Source organism: Adiantum capillus-veneris, chromosome 9 (assembly GCF_014529385.1).
Source record: "Adiantum capillus-veneris isolate H3 chromosome 9, ASM1452938v2, whole genome shotgun sequence".
Taxonomy (NCBI): Eukaryota; Viridiplantae; Streptophyta; class Polypodiopsida; order Polypodiales; family Pteridaceae; genus Adiantum; species Adiantum capillus-veneris.
Window position 1 is genome coordinate 148,585,119 of NC_140939.1, and position 22,481 is coordinate 148,607,599.

General features: G+C 41.5%; 1 protein-coding gene across 1 annotated transcript; it reads left to right on the forward strand.

Annotated features, from left to right (window-relative positions):
• The first annotated feature begins 14,776 nt into the window (after positions 1-14,776).
• LOC147451346 (uncharacterized) lies at positions 14,777-15,639 on the forward strand. Its single transcript, XM_086520606.1, has 2 exons — positions 14,777-14,921; positions 15,401-15,639. The coding sequence occupies exons 1-2, from the start codon at positions 14,777-14,779 to the stop codon at positions 15,637-15,639; spliced, it is 384 nt and encodes a 127-aa protein (XP_086376732.1).
• Positions 15,640-22,481: the final 6,842 nt, after the last annotated feature.

Genomic DNA, 22,481 nt, shown 5'->3' on the forward strand with positions numbered 1-22,481 from the left:
AAGCCAGTATACTTGTGAAGCTGCACTCTACTTCTCATAAAGATCACTCAGCTTTGTCCATGCTTCATAAGCCGACATCTCGTCTACTACATTGAAGTAAACGCTTTCTGCCAAAGTCAGCATAATGGTAGAAAGTGCCAATTCATCCATTTCGCTCCATTCATCTTCGTCCATATCTTGTGGTTTTATCCCCTTGAGCTTTATAGGTTTTATCTGCTTCTTTTGTACCAACACGTGCCAAATCTGCTTCTTCCACAATGGGAAATTGGTTCCATCCAGCTTCTTGATATTGTAAAGAGCAGTGTCCTATGATCCAGCCATAGCTACGCTTCACAGTAGTTTACTTTCCTGGGAAAAATTCGACAGAGTTTCCCCTGTAAACTGACCTCTAAACCAATATCAACCTGTCAAGTGAACCAAGAAAGCTTCAGATTCTGCAGGAATTTTGGCAGAGTCTCCTTTGTAAAATGGCTCTGGTGTACTAAAAAACAGACCCAAATATAGCTCAAAAAACCACAGTCTCTCTAACACTGTAAGCTGTGGGAAAACCTATCCTGCACCTGTACTGTCTCTCACTATTCTGTCATTGTCCTGTAATCATAGACTACGATAATGCCTCAACGGCAGTAAAGCAAAGATGCAATCCCAAGTGTCTAACTCACAGTCAATACATCCTAGCTGCCTATGTAAGGGTGCTCGATGGATCGCTCCAAGATCTGTATCACCGAAAGGATCTCAACATTCGAGAATCCCACAGCTCAATAAAACCTCACTCGACCCTCAACAAAGGCTGCAATAAATTTGACAGTACATAGACTTCCCACAAAGTCATACATCCACAAATTTCCCACTATATGATGTAACCGCTACAGCGGTTGTTTGCTGCGTGACTCACAGCCAGCAAACCCTCAACAGACATACATCATCTCTGACAATACATCCCATGTGGAATTACCTGCAATGTCAGGATGAAATCTGGAATATCAAGCAGCATGAAACACAAGCTACCTGATGAACTAGTGGATGTCACCTACAGTCTGTGTGTAGGTGCGCCCATGTCGTATGTGACACGCCTCCAAGAACTTTGAGCCGTCCTTTGTTGTGTATACATCCACAAATCATCACTTTGGAAGTGCAGATATTCTCAGCACTTGCAGTCGTAGGCCGAAAACCCCAAATTTGTAGAGTCGGATATGCACCCGCCGAGACCACGTAGTCGAAAATGGCCTGCACAGAACTTTGTCGAAGCCGAACGGTGGTCGACATGACCGCAGACTGAAATTCTGAGAACACTCCAATCTGAGCAGGTGACTCTAGCTTCCTGCAATGCTGTCCCGAGCCTCAATCTGAGCTCTGATACCAGTTGAAGGAGTACGAGCGGAAGTGCGACGCGAGAGAGAGTGCGAGAAGAAGAGCACGACGATATGGTGAACTCGCTCTACTGTAATGTGTAGAGCATAGTGAGTTCTTATTAGGTTTTAACAAAAGAATATGTGTACATACCTGGAGGCCCGCCCACTTACCTGGGCGACCACATTGGGCTTTATACCCCAACAACAAAGATCTTCCCTTGTACTTTAGATAGCAAGGGACTTTTAGGTATTCCCTCTGTGATCTCAAAAGATGCTTTTTCCATAGTAGTATGGACAATATTATTGTATGTATACTCTACAATGGGTAAGTACTTCTCCCATTGTGAGTGTTAATCTACTTTTGTAACATAAGTATTTAGTAGATTGAGAATCGGAAGATTGGGTATCTCCCTTTGGCCATCCGTTTGTGGGTGATAGGTCGAAGAGAAATTCAATCTTGTACCTAGATTTTCAAAGAAACCTTTCCAAAAATTATTGGTCATTCTAGGATCTCTATCTAACACAATGGATGTTGGCAATCCATGGTGTTTGAAAATCTAAGATATGAAGAGAGTTGCCATTTGGTGTGCCTTAATAGTCTTTTTGACAGGAATAAAGTGTGCTTGCTTGCTAAACCTGTCTATATTGTCCATATTCTTGTATTACCATGGATAAACTTGATGAATTAGGGATTTGCAATGGCTGGAATAATCTAGGTTACTTTCCTCTATCATACTTGGTCTTTTGGCAAACGACACATTAGGATACATACTCTTGTATGTCCACTTTAATGGTAGGCCAATAGAAGTATGTTTCTACTCCTCAAAGGGGATTTAACATTTGAGAGTTTTTTATTTTGACAATGTCATCAAACTTTTCAGTTTTTTTAACCAAACATGTGTCATAGCATAAAGTATCTATTTAATGTAATTTTCAATCATCATAAGCCTCCATATATATGTGGTTGACGGAGAGAGAAAGTATAAACTCTAGAGAGATAGCATCTATGCGTGTTACCATTGGAAGAAGAGATTATAAAATATGTATAGAGAGAGAATGACTTCTCTTCTAAAATCTTAAGAGAGATAAAGTAAAATTCTGGAGTTGTATATCACTATGCACACCAATTCAAAGCTTATACAACTTTTGACTATCCAAATAAACTCTAAACCTTGACTACAATGTAAGCTATCAAAATTATGACAGCATAATGACGTGAAAATGCAAAAAAAAAATCCCCATTCCACAACTTATGCCATCAGAGTCAAATATGTTTGCAGCGTATGCCATCAGAGTCAGATACGTCCACAACATATGCATGCGATAAAGTCCAAAATCATGCCAAATAGATATAATACCATTTTTCCCAAGCTTGAGCTTTTTGAATCAAAGTAAGTTTGTGGATGTAAGTACATTCACTAATCTACCATAGGATAAGACCAAAATTAGAGTACAAAAAAGACATAAATTCCATAAATGTAATGGTCACTCTAAAAGGTACGCCATTTAATATATGATGTCTGTGAATGTATGTGCATTTAAACTGATAAATTAAAATTTTTAAATATGTACAAACTATAATTTTGTGCTTGCCAGTGGAATTTGGCATCAAATTTGGCGGGCCTTTTAATTTCTAGGTGGTGGTTCAAGGACTACATTTGATGCATTATAATAGTGCCTCCATTTGGGGGGGGGGGAGGTGTGCATATATATATATATATATATATATATATATATATATATATATATATATATATATATATATATATATATATATATATATATATATATATATATATATATATATGAGTGTGTGTGTAAACTTCTATCAACATATACACTTGTGTTCACGCACACACACACTCATATATATATATATATATATATTTGTAAGTGTTTAATATATATAGCTTATTCTATAAGTGTTTAATGATTTGCAATATATAATTGTTCTCTGTTGAGTTTGTTTGATTATATACTCATTATAAGTGTTTATTGTATATATTTTATAAATATAATACATGTAAAGTGAAATAAAGTGGAATGAAGTGAAGTGAAAGTGAAAGAGCCTGTTTTGCCATGAAGAAGGAGTAGAAGAAGAAGAGAAGGTACTCATGTGTGTGTGTGTGTGTGTGTGTGTGTGTGTGTGTGTGTGTGTGTGTGTGTGTGTGTGTGTGTGTGTTATTTACTTATATTACCCATAGACGAACATATACATATTCAAAGACCAAGGTACCCAAATAAATACAAGGTTTATTATACAAAACAAACTTAGATAGCCTGATTTTGTACAAATGAATAACATCAGGTTGGTACAAGACCCCATCCAAAAATAAGAAGCTCCTTCACAAACTTCAAATCAGCTACCAATCTTCCAAACAGTAAAGCACCAAAAAAATTGAACCAAAGAGATAGCCCTCACTTGCACCCATAGTAAAAACACAACATTTTGTTAGCATTGGCTTTGTATGTAGGTGATGCATGAGCATCCTAGTTGTTATCATGTCACAAAGGTACAAATTTTTTGTGCAAATAACCTTATAATTGAAATATAAATTTCAAGAAATTTTGGTAGTTGATTACCCCTTTATAAACAAACTTTTAACAGTCTGATTATTGATATTGGTACCAATATCAGATTTTCAGTGGCAGTACTGGTACTAGTAGTACTGGTACTGCTATCCAGCTATCCTGGTAAATTGGTACCCTAGCTATTATCCATTTCACATAGGTAATCTTTTTGTGTAAGAAACCTTATAATTGAAAGAGAAATTTTAAGAGACTTTGTAGCCAATTACATCATTTTAAACAAACTTTTACAGTTTGATACAATGTACTAATACTGGTACTGGTACCAAATCTCAGATTTCCAGTGCCAGTACTATACTGGTACTGCTATCCTACTATCCCGGTAAATTGGTACACTAGCTGTTATCCATTTCACACAGGTACACCTTTTTGTGTAAGTAACCTTATAATTCAAAGAGAAATTTCAAGAGACTTTTGTAGCCAATAACATCATTTTAAACAAACTTTTTACAGTCTGATACATTGGTAACAATGCTAGTACCAGTCTCAAAGTTTGAGTGTCAGTACTTGTACTGGTACTGCTATCATGCTATCCTGATAAATTGGTATACTAGCTATTATCCATTTCACATAGGTACACCTTTTTGTGTAAGTAACCTTATAATTGAAGTGAAATTTTAAGAGACTTTGGTAGCCAATAAGATCATTTTAAAATAAACTTTTTACAGTCTGATACACTGCTGTACTCGTACTAGTACCAGTCTCAAATTTATAGTGGCAGTACTGGTACTGCTATCCTGCAATCTTGGTCAACTGGTATACTAGTACTGCTACTAGTATCAAACTCTGAGTGTTAGTACTGGTACTGACAATACTGGTATTGATACTGCTATATGTCTATATCAATGCTATACTGGTTTATTGGCAAACTGGTTTCCAGACATTTTTTATGTCAAGAATACCAAAAAGATGTATAAACTAGTAGTCTTATATAGGAGATAGGTAATTCCATAAGTCTTGCAAAGAGCCTGTATATTGGTACTAATATAGGTCTGATATACTAGTACTGGTACTGGTATAAGTTAGTGATAGTACTAGTACTGTTAGTACTGGTACTGAAATTGTGATACTTCTAAACTGGTATACCAACTGGCATACTTAGTATTGGTATTGGTACTGGTAATAGTCTCAACTGGAATACTTGTACTGGTACTGGCATACTTAGTATTGGTACTGGTAATGGAGCCAGTACTTGTATTGGTAGTACTGGTATTGGTAGTACTGCTATCTTGATAAATTGGTATACTAGTTGTTATCCATTTCACATAGACACACCTTTTTGTGTAAGTAAACTTATAATTGAAAGCGAAATTTCAAGAGACTTTGGTAGCCAATTACATCATTTTAAACAAACTTTTTATTGTCTGATACACTGGTACTGGTACTGGTACCAGTCTCAGATTTTTAGTGCCGGTACTCGTACTTCTATCTTGCAATCCTGGTCAGCTGGTATATTAGTATTGATACTAGTCTTAGACTCCCAATATTAGTACTGGTACTGGCAATACTGATATTGATACTGCTATATGTCTATATTGCTATAATCCTATACTGGTTTATTGGCAAACTGGTTTCCAACCGTTGTTTAGGTTGAGAATACCAAAAAGGTATATAACCTAGAAGTCTTATATAGGACATTATACTGATACTAATCCACGTATGGTATAATGATACTGGTACTATCAGTGCTAGTACCAGTACTGTTAGTACTAGTACTGAAATTGTGATACTTATAAATTGGTATACCAATTGGCATACTTAATATTGGTACTAGTACCAGTCTCGCATTTTCAGTGCCAGTAACGGTACTGGTAGTACTCGTACTCATAGTACTGCTATCCTGGTAAAGTGGTACACTAGGTGTTATCCATTTCACATAGGTACACCTTTTTGTGTAAGTAACCTTATAATTGAAAGCAAAATTTCAAGAGAATTTGTTAGCCAGTTACATCATTTTGAACAAACGTTTTACTATCTAATACACTGGTGTACTGGTACCAGTCTCAGATTTTTAGTGCCAGTACTGGTACTCCTATCCTGCAATCCTGGTTAACTGGTATACTAGTACTGGTACTAGTCTGAGACTCTCAGTGTTAGTACTGGTACTGTCAATACTGGTATTGATACTTCTATATGTCTATATTGTTATAATGCTATACTAGTTTATTGGCAAACTGGTTTCTAGACATTGCTTATGTCAAGAATACAAAAAAGGTGTATAAATTAGAAGTCTTATATAGGACATTATGCTGGTACTTATACAGGTATGGTATACTGGTACTAGTATCAATCAATGCTAGTACTAGTACTGTTAGTACTGGTACTGAAATTGCGATACTTCTAGAGTGGTATACCAGCTCACATATTTAGTATTGGTAATGGTAGCGGTGTTACATTTTCAGTGACAGTACCGGTACTGGTAGTACTGGTACTCGTAGTACTACACTAGCTGTTATCCATTTCACATAGGTACACTTTTTTGTGTAAGTAACCTTATAATTGAAAGTGAAATTTCAAGAGACTCTGATAGCCAATTACATCATTCTAAATAAAATTTTTACAGTATGATACACTGGTGCTGGTAGTACTGGTAATGCTATCCTCCTGCAATCGTGGTCAACTGGTATACTAGCACTCGTACTAGTCTCAGACTCTCAGTGCTAGTACTGGCACTGGCAGTATTGGTATTGATACTGCTACACGTCTATATTGCTATAATGCTATATTGGTTTATTGGCAAACTGGTTTCCAGACATATTTTATGTCGAGAATACCAAAAAGGTGTATAAATTAGTTTCTAGACATTGTTTATGTCGAGAATACCAAAAAGGTGTATAAACTAGTTTCCAGACATTGTTTATGTCAAGAATACCAAAAATGTGTGTGTGTGTGTGTAAAGTCTTGCATCAAACAATTATTTCCGCCTGTGGAGCCCCAATGGATTGGCTACTTCCAATGGAGCCCCAATGGAGCTCCAAACGGAGCTCCTCCATGCCTTTTAGCTCCATTGGAAGCTCCAATGGCGGAAATGCATAGACACACGCATTGAAAGCTCCCAGTTTGTTGTTCATTGCTTGTGCAATCCTCCACGCCCCCTTGAATCAAAAAGTTGAGAATACCGAAAGGTGAATAAACTGGTTTTGAGACATTGTTTATGTCGCGAATGCCAAAAAGGTGTGTGTGTGTGTGTGTGTGTGTGTGTGTGTGTGTGCGTGTGTGTAGGTCCGCCATAGGAGCTTCCAATGGAGCTCCCCCATGCCTTGAAAGGCATGGGAGAGCTCCAATGGAGCCCCAAATTGAGATCCTCCATGCCTTGAAAGGCATGGTGAGAAGGCAGCACGCACAATGGAGCCCCAAATTGAGATCCTCCATGCCTTGAAAGGCATGGTGAGAAGGCAGCACGCACGCTACCCTCTCCCATGCCTTTCAAGGCATGGGGGAGCTCCATTGGAAGCTCCTAGGGTGGAAATGCACACACACACACACACACACACACACACACACACGCATTGGAAGCTCCGGCCTATTTGTTGTTCATCGCTTGTGCAATCCTCCATAGCCCCTTTGATTCACAAATGGGTAGAATGACACCTCATGAGAGCTACCAAGAGTAGTCACGTTATTGGGGTTTTCTCCTGGATGGAACCGTGGGCACTGGCCCTAGATCCAACCAAAGCAAGTGATGGTAATTAAGTATTGGGCAAAGCACTCCATTGGATGCAAGTGCTACGATAGTGAAAGCTCATGATGATGAGACCTTGCATGATTAGTGTCACAAAACTATAGCTTCCTGCAAAACATGGGCCAACTACAAAACATTGGACTTCCCATTCAACTCAAAGAATTTGCTTGAGTGGAGCGAGCTGCAATATACAATTAGGACGTGATGGTTTGGGCTGCCAAGAGCGCATACGAACAGCTTTATGGAATTGATGATTAGTTTTGGTTGTTCGATTGCCTCCCCAACTTACATGTGGTTCTGAATATCAAAGCCGGAATCCGGGATAGCTGCCCCAAGAATCCTGTTGTTTAGAAGTGGGATTCAAGTGGGATCAGGTGCAAGTAGAATCGTGGGCATGTGAATAAAGACGATGCACAAATATTCACTGGAAATTTAGATCTACCTGGTCATTTTTAAAATTGTGGCCACATGACAAATGACAAAGCAGCGCGCGCGCTGGTCTTTTGTGAGCTCTGCAATTATCGCCACGAGTTCTGTAACCTGGCATCCTTCTGCAAGGTGGAATAACCACTTGGTGTGCTCCAATTGATCGTCGATTGAAATTTGATATCTTCTGTTTCAGTAGCACTAGAACACTAGACTTCTGCCATGGATTGATCGCACGAAACATTTGATCGCATGCTGGTTATATTTCACTCATCACGTCGAAAAGCAGCCAAAGTACCCTCCTGCATCTTGATGATCTGCGAAATATAACCAGGTTTGAAAGGTCATACAACAAAGACAGAATAGTGCTTTCACAATAATCCTTTCGGCTTCTTCCCGGTTTGCTGCTTGCACGGACAAACATCGCAGAAACTTGAGAATTAGGCATGGGGGGGACCTGCGGCATAATGCTGGCCATAACCAGTTGCATTTGTAGAAACGAGCTGAGTATGGTCGTTGAAGCTGGACATGCTGTAAAAGAGTTTAAACAAAGGATGTAAGCAAGTAGCCAATTTCACGGAAGTGGGATAAGTTTATAATAACTTGTAGGGGGGGGGGGATTGATTGAAACATTGACTTCTACCTAAATTGGGCAAGCATGGTGTAGGATTTGTCTGCTGGAGAACAAGGGGATGGTTAGAGAAATCCAATACACAGGGAACAACTTGGCCACAGAGAGCAGGCATAGTCATGAATCTTCCCTTTCTAATGTGTCCCGTTGCAAAGTGTTACTATTGGGGTTTTTTCTTGGCACAATATTGATATCCCCTTGACATCAGTAGTGTCTTTTGGAGTGTTGATCGAATTGTGCTTCTGGTTATGCTTGCTTTGCAGTCTTTTAAATCTTGTTGTGTGCACCATGCAAGCAGTTTTGTCGTAGTGATGCTTGTTGCCAGAGGTGGGGTCACATCATTTTGTAAAAGCTTCAACATAGCTTTGCAGGAAAATGTTTACTTGAGCTTTTGCTAGGATTCTTTGCACACATCGTATTGGCGTGTGGGCTTCAATTGAACGGATGTTCAAAGCCCAAAGCCCAGACTTTACATTTTCCTGCATCAAGCTTATATATGGAGCAGACCAAAGATCAAAGCTGAGGTCCTCAAATTGGGAAGTATGAAGAGTGGGAGGTTGAGGGAGGTTTATTCAAAAGAGCTTTTCAAAACAGGTCAAGTTGTAATGCTACAAATTCTATTGTGCTTATAGCTTACCCATTCCATTTGAGTTGGATTTAGGCTTGGGTGCTTCATCATATGCTTTCCGGAAAACCTCTTTCAGCTGTGGTATCACACTACCGTCTTGTGCGTGTAAGAGAGCCACGTCCTTGTCTGACGAGAGGGTGCTACACTCTCATATCACTACAGAGCTATCTATCATGAACCTGACACAATGCATGCTTTTCCACGTAACAGCCAATTAGCGACATCACATACCCTGTATTCATACGTAACAAAAACATGAACAACATTATACTTCAAATAATTATGGCACACTAAAAACAAAAGCACAAAATCATTCACAAAACAAATAGGTGATAATTGAAACGAGTTTGATAAAATGCTTGCAGGTAATGTCTATCAATTTCCCTTATCCCACTTCCTTGAAATTGGCTAGTTGCTTCCATCGTTTCTTTAAACCCTTTTACAGAGAAATTTAATTGCCACTGGGTCTTGTTGCACACAAATTTGCAGTGATCGCTACGCAGGGAAGGCGCAGGTAGGCTTATAGTTAGGTATTCAGGCTTCACTGCAAAAGAAGGCCTATTCCACCAAGTGAATAAAATAAATAAAGCACTTTGTGTTGCTCGATTGCTCTCAGAAGCAGTTTGATCTAGAGTTCGCAGATTCCAAGCAGCTCCGAGCTTTGTCTGCAGGTTTGTCTCTGTACACTCTTTGCAAGCGAGAGAGAGAGAGAGAGAGAGAGAGAGAGAGAGAGAGAGAGAGATGGATGGCAGACTAGCTTTTCATGTTCTGGAGTGCTTTTATATTTAGAGCTTTTCATGGTAGCGATGTTTTTTTTTAAAAATATCTAATGCCACGTGGTGGCTTCTGCGTTCAGATGCTTTATGAAAGCCAAGGAAAAACTTGACCAGCTAAAAAACTAAGCGAGCGATACGTTTATTTTGCCAAATTTAGAAACGTGAGAGAGAGGAGAGAGAGGAAATTCTCTAGAGTGTAGAGAAGGGGGGAAGGGGGAGGAGATCTTGCAAAAATAGGTTAAACACCAAACGCGTTTTGCAATTAGCTCTTCAGTGGTGTCAACCATACAAGAGGAGTAGGAGGGTTTTAAATAGGTATCCACTTGAGAGAGGAGGGTTTCCCAAGGTAGGTACATGGTTTAAAGAGGAGGAGTCCATTTTAATAGAGGGGAATTAGCTCTTTAAATGGGGTAGGAAAAGGAGGGAAAGACGGAGGTTTAAAGAGTGTTAACTTGGGGGGTACAAAGAGAAAGGGACTTGGACCAAAAATTTATGGAGTAAGAGGAGGGTGGTATAGGGGGGACTATGAACAAAACTTATGGAGTAAGAGGAGGGTGGTATGGGGGGAACTATGACGAAAAATTATGGAGTAAGAGGAGGGTGGTATGGAGGGAACTATGACGAAAAATTATGGAGTAAGAGGAGGGTGGTATGGGGGGAACTATGACCAAAAAGCATCCAAAGTACCCTCCATCTTGATGATCTGCAAAATATAACTAGGTTTGAAAGGTCATACAACAAAGACAGAATCATGATTTCACAATAATCCTTTCTGCTTCTTCCCCGCTTGCTGCTTGCACAGACAAGCATCACAGAAACTTGAGAATTAGGCATGGGGTGGACGTGCGGCATAATGATGGCCATAACTAGTTGCACCAGTAGAAACGAGCTGAGGATGGTAGTTGCAGTAGGACATACTGTAAAAGAGTTTAAACAAAGGATGTAAGCAACTAGCCAATTTCAAGGAAGTGGGATAACTTTATAATAACTTGTAGGGGGGGATTGATTGAAACATTCACTTCTAGCTAAATTGGCCAAGCATGGTGTAGGATTTTTCTGCTAGAGAGCAAGGGGATGGTTAGAGAAATACAATACACAGGGAACAACTTGGCCACAGAGAGCAGGCATAGTCATGAATCTTCCCTTTCTGTTGTGTCCCCATTAGGAAAAATATGGACTCTCCATGGGCCTTGTAGAATCCCTAATTTCAAGGAAGCTTGCCAAGATTAAGGGGGACAAAGGATTTGAATGGGGTTGTTTTGGTAGGGTCTCCCCCACCTTTGACCCCTAAAAAGGTAGGGGGAAGGGGAGGGGGGAGAATGATATCTTCTCTCTCTAGCTTTTTGGCCAACTTGTAAGTGGCCTCTTAACTCTCCCATGCCACCTAATCAAATCCGTGGGTCAAAGAGGTAAAAAAAAGTGACTTTTTTCAAAAACTTTCAAATAAACTCTATTTCCCCCTTAAAAGTGGCCCCAACATATATACACATAAAAAAAATATTTTAAAGCTAAATTACTCATAATTCAACATTTTTTGACTCCCTTCAAAACTTATAAGAAATTCCCAAAATTGACCACCCTCCCTCATAATCTAAGCTCCTCTCCTACACCCATCCCCCTTGCACCTGCACCTGCTCCTACACACCTAGTCTCCTTTTCATCTCTCCATCCTTCAAGCTCCATCTCTCCATCCTACAATTCCTCTTGACAACGTGACCAATGTCCCAGCAAGCTCTCCACGCGGTAGGTCTCCAGGGCTTTTCATGCGCCTACCTCAAGAGTATGTTCCGACAAAGAAGACATGCTTGAGTACATTACCTTCAGCCAACGAATGCCGCACTCAAGTGGAGAAGAATGTGGATCTCTGGACAGAGGGATGCTTGTACCCAAAGGATCCTTCTCTCAACGTCCATCCGCTTTTTACAAACCTTCCATCACTGTTGCAATATGTTGGAAATGGAGAGCAAGGTTTGTTGGTCTACTACAAGAGACTCAACAGACACGAGATTGCTCGGTCCGAGATGTACTTGCGTCATTGGCAGTTGCTGAATGGGAGTTTTCACAATCTTCAAGATCAGATACAAACAGCTCGAGGAGGCATATAGCACCATCGCAACCAAGGAAAATGAAATTAAAAATCTTGAGGATACTCTCTCACACATGAAGAGTACTGCCATGGGAGGTAGAGTGAGGAAATGGGAGTTGTCCAAAATTCAGACTCTTGCACCATGTGGTGGGGCAAGAAAATGAAGGGTGACAGCTATGATGTAAGATGTTCTGCCCCTCATGTTGTTTAAGTTTAGTACCGCTCATCATTGTTGTTTTGGATAGTAGGAACTTTGTCCAAGAAACGTGCGGTGACGAGAATGCGTCAGCTTGGGCATCTTTACTTCGTTCTTGTTTCAACAAGGAGGACTTTATTGGGATGCTTGATGCTCCAGATGCAAAACACTTGAAAGACGCAATCACTAAGAGAGTTATTCAAAGTTTTTCTAATATTGTCATTGACCTAGATGTTCAGGATATTTGTGATGCTGTTGGGATTAGTATGAAGGGCTATCAAGCAATACATCAAGTGTTAAAAGATGCATTAAGAAGTCGAGGAGTCACGAAAAACCTATTCCTACTTCCTCACAGAGTGGCGATTGCCAAGAGGGTGTCAAATGAAGATGTTGTTCACCGATTAGGGGACTACTTGTATATTGAGGACACGATGCCTCTTCAGCCGCTCCGTAGCAAATTGCAAGGAAGGAAGGGCGGCGGGAAGGGAAGCGGTGCTGTTTCTAACAGTGTGTTGCGGACCGAAGGCTTTGTTTACACCAAATTCAACAAAATCTTTGTGGACTTGATATGATTGCAGCAGTCCATGGTTGTTTTCTACAATTTGAGTGATGCAGGTTAGTTTAGGGTTGCCTACATGTTCTATGATGTGTCATAACATGCATTCTGAGGCTTTATATTTGTGGCAATTCTTGAAGGCAAGCTTGTGTTTGTGCTGAAGTTGGATGAGTGGGTAATTGTAAAAGGGAGAAAGTTGGAGAGAATGAGTATCACGCTTATGAATGAAGCCCTAGCTTATGCCAAGAAATATTGCAGTTCAAGTGAAGCAACAAAGCCCTCTTTTAGTGTGCAATCAGAGAAGGATATATGGTGGCTTGGTGCAATTGAATTTCCATGAAGTCCTTGCATGGATTTTGAGTAGAATCCCATGGATCACAGAGGTCATTAAAGCTCAAATAAACGGTGAGAAGCTCATGGTTCCAGGGCGTGGGGAGTTTGATGTTGAATGGCGTTTAGGTGGTGATCTAAAGACCATAAAATGCATGCTTGGATGCAAACAAGGTGCAAATTCTTTACTTCCCTGCCCATTCTATGTGAAAGGGCACAAGACAAGTCGAGCAACTCAAGTGGAAGGTCAGGACGAAGATAATGATGATCATATAAATAGGGAGTGACAAACTTCGGTTCTTTCATGTGATATGCTAGAGGTGCCCAATAGAGATAACAAAGATCGTGGGTGGAACCCCATAATTCCCTTCTCCCTCAACAATGTTCACTTTTGTACATTGCATGCGTTTATGCGAATATTTGATAGGATGCTAAAGCATCACATTGATCATGCTTTCACAATGAAGCCCCTTCAACGGTCAAAAGACTCCTTGCAGGGGGTGGAGACGCTCCTTAATGAGATTGGATGTCACCGATCAAGGGTGAACATTGTAGCAGAGACTTGTAGGGAGAAGACGTATGAGGTGGCATAGAAGGTTTCCATGAATGGAGCCAAGGCACATCGATTTTTCAATAAGATGTCAAAGTCTTCAATGCAGGTACACAAGGCAAGTGTCGATCTAGCAAGTGAGAAGCGGTGGGAGTTGTGGAAATATTTGTGTTCATGCACGACGGACAAAGATCCCAATGTGGAGGTTGCTAACCAACACAAGCTAGTATGGTCATCCTTTCAAAAGGTTGTGTAGCTAATGAATCTTTCAAGCACCACCGTTGAACAGCGAGAGGAGTTCAAGAGGGTGCTTTATGAGTTCACACAGGCCGCTAAGGACGGATGGTCTAAAAGCAAGATTACACACTACATGGTTTGTTTTAACGGACTTAATAGATATGCAATGTTTGAAAATGCAACTTTTCTATTGGCTTATCTCCTTTTTGGTTGTTTTAGCACATTCTCTATGCGCATGGTGCATACTACATGGACCACTATGGTTCGCTTGATATATGGAGTACACAAGGCATGGAGAAGTCCCATTATCGAGCAAAAGGAGTCTACTTCAAGAATACTCGGCATGGTGGTGGTGGTTCACACTCCAACTACCTCCAAGAGATGTTTAGCTAGTTTTTTAGACACACCTTTGGGAGAACTCGCACTTTTGAGAAGGCAAGAGAGTCGATGTTAGCAAAGCAGTTACGTAAGGCCTCCCGTACTGCAGCATCCGAGAAGTGGAAATGCTCGCGAGCAACCCTGGGCCATGAGGCTTGGTGTGCAACTAAGGATCAAAATGGCAGCGTTTGGGTGTCGCGTCAACCGTCCACATGATCTAGGTTTACTTGTTAAATTCAATTGGTTTATTTGAGTTTTTCACTTAATTGGCCGCATAATGTGAAAGGGCCCAAATCCCAAAAATCCCTATTGAAAGGTTGAAGATGCTCATTTTGTCATTTTCCATACTAGGTGCTACCATGGCAAGAACAAAACAAACGGCAAGGATTGAATATCCAAAGGCCCCGGATGGCCAACGAATCCCAGCTGCAGCACAAGAAGCTGGAACTTCACAAGTTCAAAGTGAGCTCCACACAGAAGAAGCTGGAGCTTCAAATCAACATGGTCAGCCCTCTACAACAGGAAAAGAGAGAAGGAAGCATCGCCTTGTTGTCTATTCATCGGACTCCAACAATTCTGAGGGCAACACGACGGATGAGAGCGACCAAGGCAAAGAAAGAAATAGCCACAAACAGCGGTCAGAAGGCTCTGAAGAGACGCAAACGCATGATGATCCCCCATGGGTTGGCATTGAAATACAAACTTATGCCACTCACATGTCTATTGGGGGTAAGACACTCCCTAAAGGGAGTGGACCCACACTATCACATCCGCACAATAGTGAAGAGCACGAATCAGATGAAGAATGGGTGGACTTGGAAAATAAGGTGCTGGAGGTGCTTGTGCGGCTGAAAAAGAGAAAGAGCATTGTCTACAAGAAGAGGAAGCAAGCTGCCCCAACTCCTGCAGCAAATGCACCTCCCCATCAACCTCATAAGGTGAGAAATCGCAGTCGTGCATTTGCGAATATTTGCCACTATCAGAAGAGCACCGAGCTCTTGATTCGGAGGGCCCCTTTGCAGGGCTTTGCAGGGAGTTTTTGCAAATATACAACACTGAGTTTCGGATGGGCGTCGTGGCCATAGAGGCACTCCAAGAGGCAACAGAGCAATATCTAACTAGCATATTCGAGGATGCGAACCTATGTGCCATCCATGGAAAGCGTGTAACGATTATGCCCAAGGATATGCAACTTGCTCATCGTTTGCGCCATGAACATTAGCTTGTAATTAGTCATCAAACCATTTTTGTATTTACGATGCCTCCAAGATTGGGAAGAATTTGAATATAAGCATCTTTTGATTGTATACTCCACTCTTTGTGCATTGTATTCCTTTAATTGTGTACCATGAGATGTAGCAGTGGTCCATGTTTTGTCTACCTTCTTTTGTATGTATGTAGCTTAAAGCTTGGCATTGGAAAAACTTGCCTACATTAAGCACCTTGGCTAAGTCAAGCATGCAGTTACTGATACATCCAAGCTATGTGAAGCACTGATGCAACCCAAATATCTTGAATGCATGGTAAAAGTTTTTGGAAAGCCTTGGAAAGGTCTTGGAATGCCCCTAAAATGGCTGCCACAAGGGCGCGCATTTGGTGCTTCCACAGGCCGATGAAGGGACCAAATGCGCGCCCTTGTGGCAACCATTTTTAGGGCCTGCCAAGTTCTTTCCAAAGCTTTCGAGGATGTTTTGCCATGCATTCAGGATATTTCCCTTGCTTCAATGCTTCAAATAGCCTGGATGCATCAGGAAGTGCATGCCCTACTAAGTCAATGTAGCATAGATTTTTCGAAGCATACATGTTATTAGTTTTGGTTTTACAACTGAAATTTATATGGGCTTGTACATCAGCTTGATTATAAAAGGATCTATGGTTGGAGTGAATGTTGGTTAGCCATTTTGTCTTAATTCATGGGGAAAGGTATTGATAAGCCTTTTAAAGTGCTTGAGATGCTCCAAAATGGGCTTCCACAAGGGCGCGCATTTGCCCCTTCCATATGCTTATGGAAGACCCAGATGCGCGCCCTTGTGGTAGCCCATTTTGGGGCCTCCCAAGCCCTTTTGTAGGCATATCAATAACTTTCCCCATGATTGAATGCAAGTTGGCTGACCAACATGCTTTTTGACCCAGCATGCATCAAAAATTTCATGATTCACTAAGCACGGGTGCTTCTCATAAACACATTGGAAGCCAAACATATAACAAATTCAATATCTTGCAAGTAAGAGAGATTCATAGACACCAAAAAGTAGATTCATTAAGGAAATCAACGCTTTACATGATATCCGGCTTTTGCTTTAGGATCTTTCGAATTACAATTTTTTGGCACTTGGCTTTTTGGGGTGGCTCCCTATTAAGCAAAGTGGTTGTAATTTCTTGGGTGTCATTAACCCCTACAGCTTGGTTCATGCTGACATGGACGATGAGGCGCCCGCAAAAGTTGACGCCGAAAGTAGATATTGCAAAATCTTTCTTTACAAGCACTACAAGGTTGGCTGATTAGGCAAGGGTTGTTAAACACAAGGCCTTGGAGAGTGAAGGAGGGCAAACATGTTGTAGCTTCCATTGGGGGAGTAGTTGGCATGCACAAACACCACTTCACCAGTCGAAAGCGAGCAAGTGACGCTTGAGGTCCAAACGTCGTCCTCCTCCCCCCTGACCGTTGCGCCCAGGCATCAACCTCCAAAACATCTTGCAAAACATAGGATTTTTGAGAAATATGGCAAAAATTAAGTTATAACATTAACAAAATCAATTGTAACAATCAAATTTAAGTGAGCATCTATACCTCTTGTCTAGGATCCTCCTCATCAGCATCCGGGTGCAAGTAAAGATCCACACTTGACTTCCCCTTTGGATCAAGCAAATCAGGTGTTGTAGCAGGTGATGGTGAATCTACTCTTGTGCATTTAGCCAAACACATGGCTTGCACAAACACAAAATCCTCCTTAGACACCTTGGCGTGCTCGGCCACTGCCACCTCGACTTGTGCGATCGCCACTGTGTCCGCCACAGTATTCCCCATGGGCAGTAGGAGATCATCGTCATGAGAGGTGGTGGTATCAACCTTAAACTTGCCATGGGCATCAAGGATGGTGAAAGAATCATCCATGCGAAGCTCAAAGGATTTCTCCAGATCATGTAAAAATACAAACTCCTCCCCACCCACCACAATGGAGGAGAAACGGGTAATCTCTACCTCAGAGATGGCATTCTGAGTGCTGGTTCCTTGTGGAAGACCCGAGGACAAACCAACAGATGGAGATGCCTCCAAGAGGCCTTGAATCCCTACAGGGTAGGTCAAGGCAAGCTTCCTCTCCTCTGTGGATGTGTCAATGGGTGCGGGCTTGGGATCCTTCACATCCGCCAGGACCCTGCCGATCTGCAAGTGTGGCTGGGCACTTGTGAAGGAGGAAGATCATTATGGTCTGGATAGAGAAAAATGTGTTTCCGATCTTCACCTTACGCATTTCTCGCACATCATCATCTTCAAGCCGCACATATTGTCCGGTAGGTTGTGCTATGGTGGCAAAGCGTGTAGGCCACTGATGAAATGGCCAGTCCCCTTTGTAGATATGGTGCAGAAGGCCCTCAGGGACCCATTGCCCTTGCCGGTTTGGTAACTCAACAATGAATCTCCCCATGCACATGGAAATGTATGAAGTGATGTGCTCAAGAGATTAAGAGTGGAGGGTCAAGGTGGTTTCCAAATCGGGTTGGGTTGTGAAAAATGCATGAAGCTCAGGGCGATTTGCATGCCCAGCCTCACTAAGGAATGTATCTAAAGCACTAGTTGCAACCATGCTTTCTCTTTGCGTAACTGGGTATGCTAGGTCTTTCTGCAATGCTGGAATGAAAATGGTAAAATGAGGAGGTTGTCCCCCTTTTATAGACATATTCCATCTTGAAAAAAATAAAAAATATGCGTTTTAAAAATAAAATTACACAACACCTTAAAACTCAAGTACAATACCCTAAAAATTTTCAAAATCTTTAATAAAATATCCAGTACATAAAAGAGTAAAGTTACAAGCCAATTCACTTAGACAAGATGACTTCGTTTATAGCCCAATCTTTGGAAACAAGCATAGTGGCCTCCAGCCACCTTCCAATCTACACAACCAAAAATGGGCAATCAAGATACAAATACCCAGAAAAATTCAGAAAAGGTAGCTAATCAAGCACAAAGTAGACCTTGCGTTGTTCCAGTTTGAAACTTGCATTGCCGACATCCTCGAACCCCATTATGACAAAATGTTACCGAAGATTGGCAAGAGTCCAATGCGGGTTCACTGCAACCACCTCCACCTCATTATTGGACATGTGGACACGAATTTCAAAGTATTGAACCTCTTCGGTCGTTAGCTGCAAGGGTATCCATTTGCCACGTTTGTGCATCCACCTTTCGTAGCTAAACCGTGCATACAAGGTGTACCTTGCCTTCAAATATCGAAGGCAAAGCTGTGTGGGGGACACATTGCACTTGTAATGGTCACCATCATGCAAACCATCAACATAGACCCAATTAACACCTAGAATGGTTTCCATTGCACCTACGTCAAATTATTTGCAAACAAACATTGTCGGTGTTTCCACAATCGGTAGAGAGCGGAATGCATGCACAAACAAATGGATGGGACAATGCCAACTGAGACCCACCAATATGGTTGCCTTACCAAACTTTAGGGACCCTTGGAAATCTTGCAGCACCTTGCGCTTGAAAGAAAGCAAGGCCCAATGGTCTGGAGTTGGCCATTCTGCACTCTGCAATGAGGATGTCTCCACAGCTTCTAACCTACCATAGCCTTGGCTTGACTTCGGTACCACGTACTTGTGGGAGTACATGAATATTCGCTACTTGGTAAGTTTTTTCGACGAGACATTAGGAAACATAAGCTCCCCAATGTGAGCATGCACAACCATGAACGTGCCCGGGAGGCACTCAAGCGGCTACTCCTCAACTAAGCTGGATGGAAAAACATCTTCACAAATGCCCTTAGTCAAACAAAATGATCGCATGCATGTTAAACATGATATATGCATGGGATAGCTAAAACATGAGGACTTACAATGAGGTGCAAATTGAGTTGAAGGTCTCTGCAGGTGGATCTCAGCTTCACTGTTCACGTGTTGCACAATTTGGCCACCATTCCGGACTTGGTTTCTTTGAATGCCAATAGTCTTCCCTTCCAATGGCATTCTAGTACGCCTCGACATCGTACGCGATAAGGTCCAGCACCGGACGGTTGCATGTAGACCCATGAATCCTTCTTGAATACTTGTGGGATCCATCCCCCCTCTAAATTTTTTGTGTTGTGCAACACAATCTCTTGTATATTTGGTTTTAGCCATCTATGCGTGTTAGCAGTGGACATGCTTGGGAAGTTGGGCTTAGGAAGGGATTGGGAATGGGTGGGAGGAAGGTGAGGGAGAGAAGTGGGCAAGGTTGTGGGCTATTGTGTGTGGGTACTGTGGAGAGAGAATGAGGAGATGAGGGGAGGGTGAGGTGAGCTGCCTATGGTGGCTTTGGTGGCTTTGACAGTGGAGATAGAGAAAGAGGGGAGGAGTGAGAGGTAGAGAGGATAGTGGTGAGTTGTGGGCTATGGGGTGTGGGACTGTAGAGGGTTGATGGAGGTGTGAGAGAAGGGGGAGCTATGGAGAGAGGAAGAGAGTGGTGGAAAGCTTTTGGCTATGGCTACCTTGACTGTAGAGAGACAATGGGAGGAGGGAGAAGAGAGAGAGAGTGTGTGGGAGAGAAAAGTAGTGATCTCGGGGGGTTCACTATGTAAAACTACTATATCATGTGCGTTCAGGACATGTTTGTAAAACCCCTTATCTGTGAATTTTGTTAAAAATATAATGTACCCTTTTCTTTTAAAATCTGTAAGTACTTTTCACATTTGAAAAAATAATGCCCTTTTGTAGATATATTTCTATAAGTTTCAAGAACTTTAAATACCCTTCAGTTGAACTCACGTGATAGGTTACATTTTTATTAGGTGACCTCCCCAAGGTAGTGATAGAGGGAGAGAAAAGTGGATTTTGGGGGGGGAATTTGAGTTTTTGAAGTTAGTGTATGTTTTTGTAGGCAAATGAGTCAATTTTGACACTTTAAAAAAGAAATTAATTTTTTAGGGTTTTTAAGCCTGTGCATTTTTTCTTTTGGGGGGGTCCCTCCATCTTTTATGACACCTCTTCCCCCCCCCCCAGCCTCCCTCCTCCCACTCTCTAAGAACCAAGCATTGAAGAGGGAAACAATTAGGCTGCACCCCTACCATTCCTCCCCCTCTAGGTGATATCCCAAGAGCCCTCTCATTGGTTCTCCCTTAAGCCTTCACTAATCAAAAAGGCCTAAGGAGAGTCCATATTTTTCCTAATGGGTTGCAAAGTGGTACTATTGGGGTTTGTTCTTGGCACAATATTGATATCCCCTTGACATTAGTAGTGTCTTTTGGAGTGTTTCTCAACTTGTGCTTCTGGTTATGCTTGCTTCGCATTCTTGTAAATCTCGTTGTGTGCACCATGCAAGTAGCTTTGTCGCAGTGATGCTTGTTGCCAGAGGTGGGGTCACATCATTTTGTAAAAGCTTCAACATAGCTTTGTAGGAAAATGTTTACGTGAGCTTTTGCTAGGATTCTTTGCACACATCATATTGGGATGTGGGCTTCAATTGAATGGATGTTCAAAGCACAAAGCCCAGACTTTACATTTTCCTGCATCAAGCTTATATATGGAGCAGACCAAAGATTGAATCTGAGGTCCTAAAATTGGGAAGTACGAAGAGTGGGAGGTTTATTCAAAAGGGTTTTACGTAATGCTACAAATTGTATTGTGCTTATAGGTTACCCATTCCATTTGAGTTGGATTTAGGCTTGGGTGCTTCATCATATGCTTTCCAAAAAACCTGTTTCAGTTGTGGTATCACACTACCGTCTTGTGCGTATAAGAGTGCCACCTTGTCTGACAAGAGAGTGCTACACTCTCATATGATTATAGAGCCGTTGATGGAGCAAAAGATTTCGTGAACACACTCACACACCCAGACAACTCAACATAACACAAGGAATTTACTTGAATTCCTCAACTCACTCACTACCACTCAAAAGCTCCATAAAAACTCTACCCACAAGCTCAATTCAAACTCCAAACACCTCGACCTACTACAAGCCCTTGCCTGCCCGCCCCAGGGAGGTCACCTAATAAAAATGTAACCTATCACGTGAGTTCAACAGAAGGGTATTTAAAGTTCTTGAAACTTCCAGAAATATATATACAGAAGGGCATTATTTTTTCAAATTTGAAAAAAACTTAGAGATTTTAGAAGAAAAGGGTATATTATATTTCTTAAAAAATTTACAAATAAGGGGTTTTACAAACATGTCTTGAACGCATGTGATATGGTAGTTTTACACATAGTGAACCCCCCGAGCTGCCCGCAGACACTACAAGGTGAGTCGAGGTGATCAACACTTGAAATCACACTCGATGGTGACCAAAATATACAAGAAAAACCATCAAAAAACCAAAAACTCCAGCCACAAAAGGGCACTCTCAAACTATTGCAAAAACTTCACCAAACTCCACTTTGTTGGACTCTTTGGAGTAGCGCCAACCCTAACGGCACCGATACAAGGTCACATAGTCTTGTAGAAAGCCGCACCTTCTTCCCTCAATTCCTTGCACACACACATCCATGGAAACCTCAGAACTCTCATAGACTCTCCCAGGTGCAAAATTGAAGAGATAAAGCTCTCATTCACTCCTCCACACACTCGAAAACAGGACGCGAACGCAACGGGACTGCACTAGACCACCTGGAGGAACCCTGCTCCCTCTCACACACAGAGGGGTGAAAGTGTTGATATTGTACTCCAAAAGTTCTCCCTCAGCCTCAACACTCACGGAACCGTGAGTGATGTGTCAATTTGAATCCATTTCACACCTTTTTTGACCATTTTTTGACCTTTTTTGGCCTAGTTTTGGCCAATTTTGACCCCTCGCGGGCATTTTTTGCAGAAAAACCCCAAACGGACTCCAAAATTCACCAAATTTCACACGCTT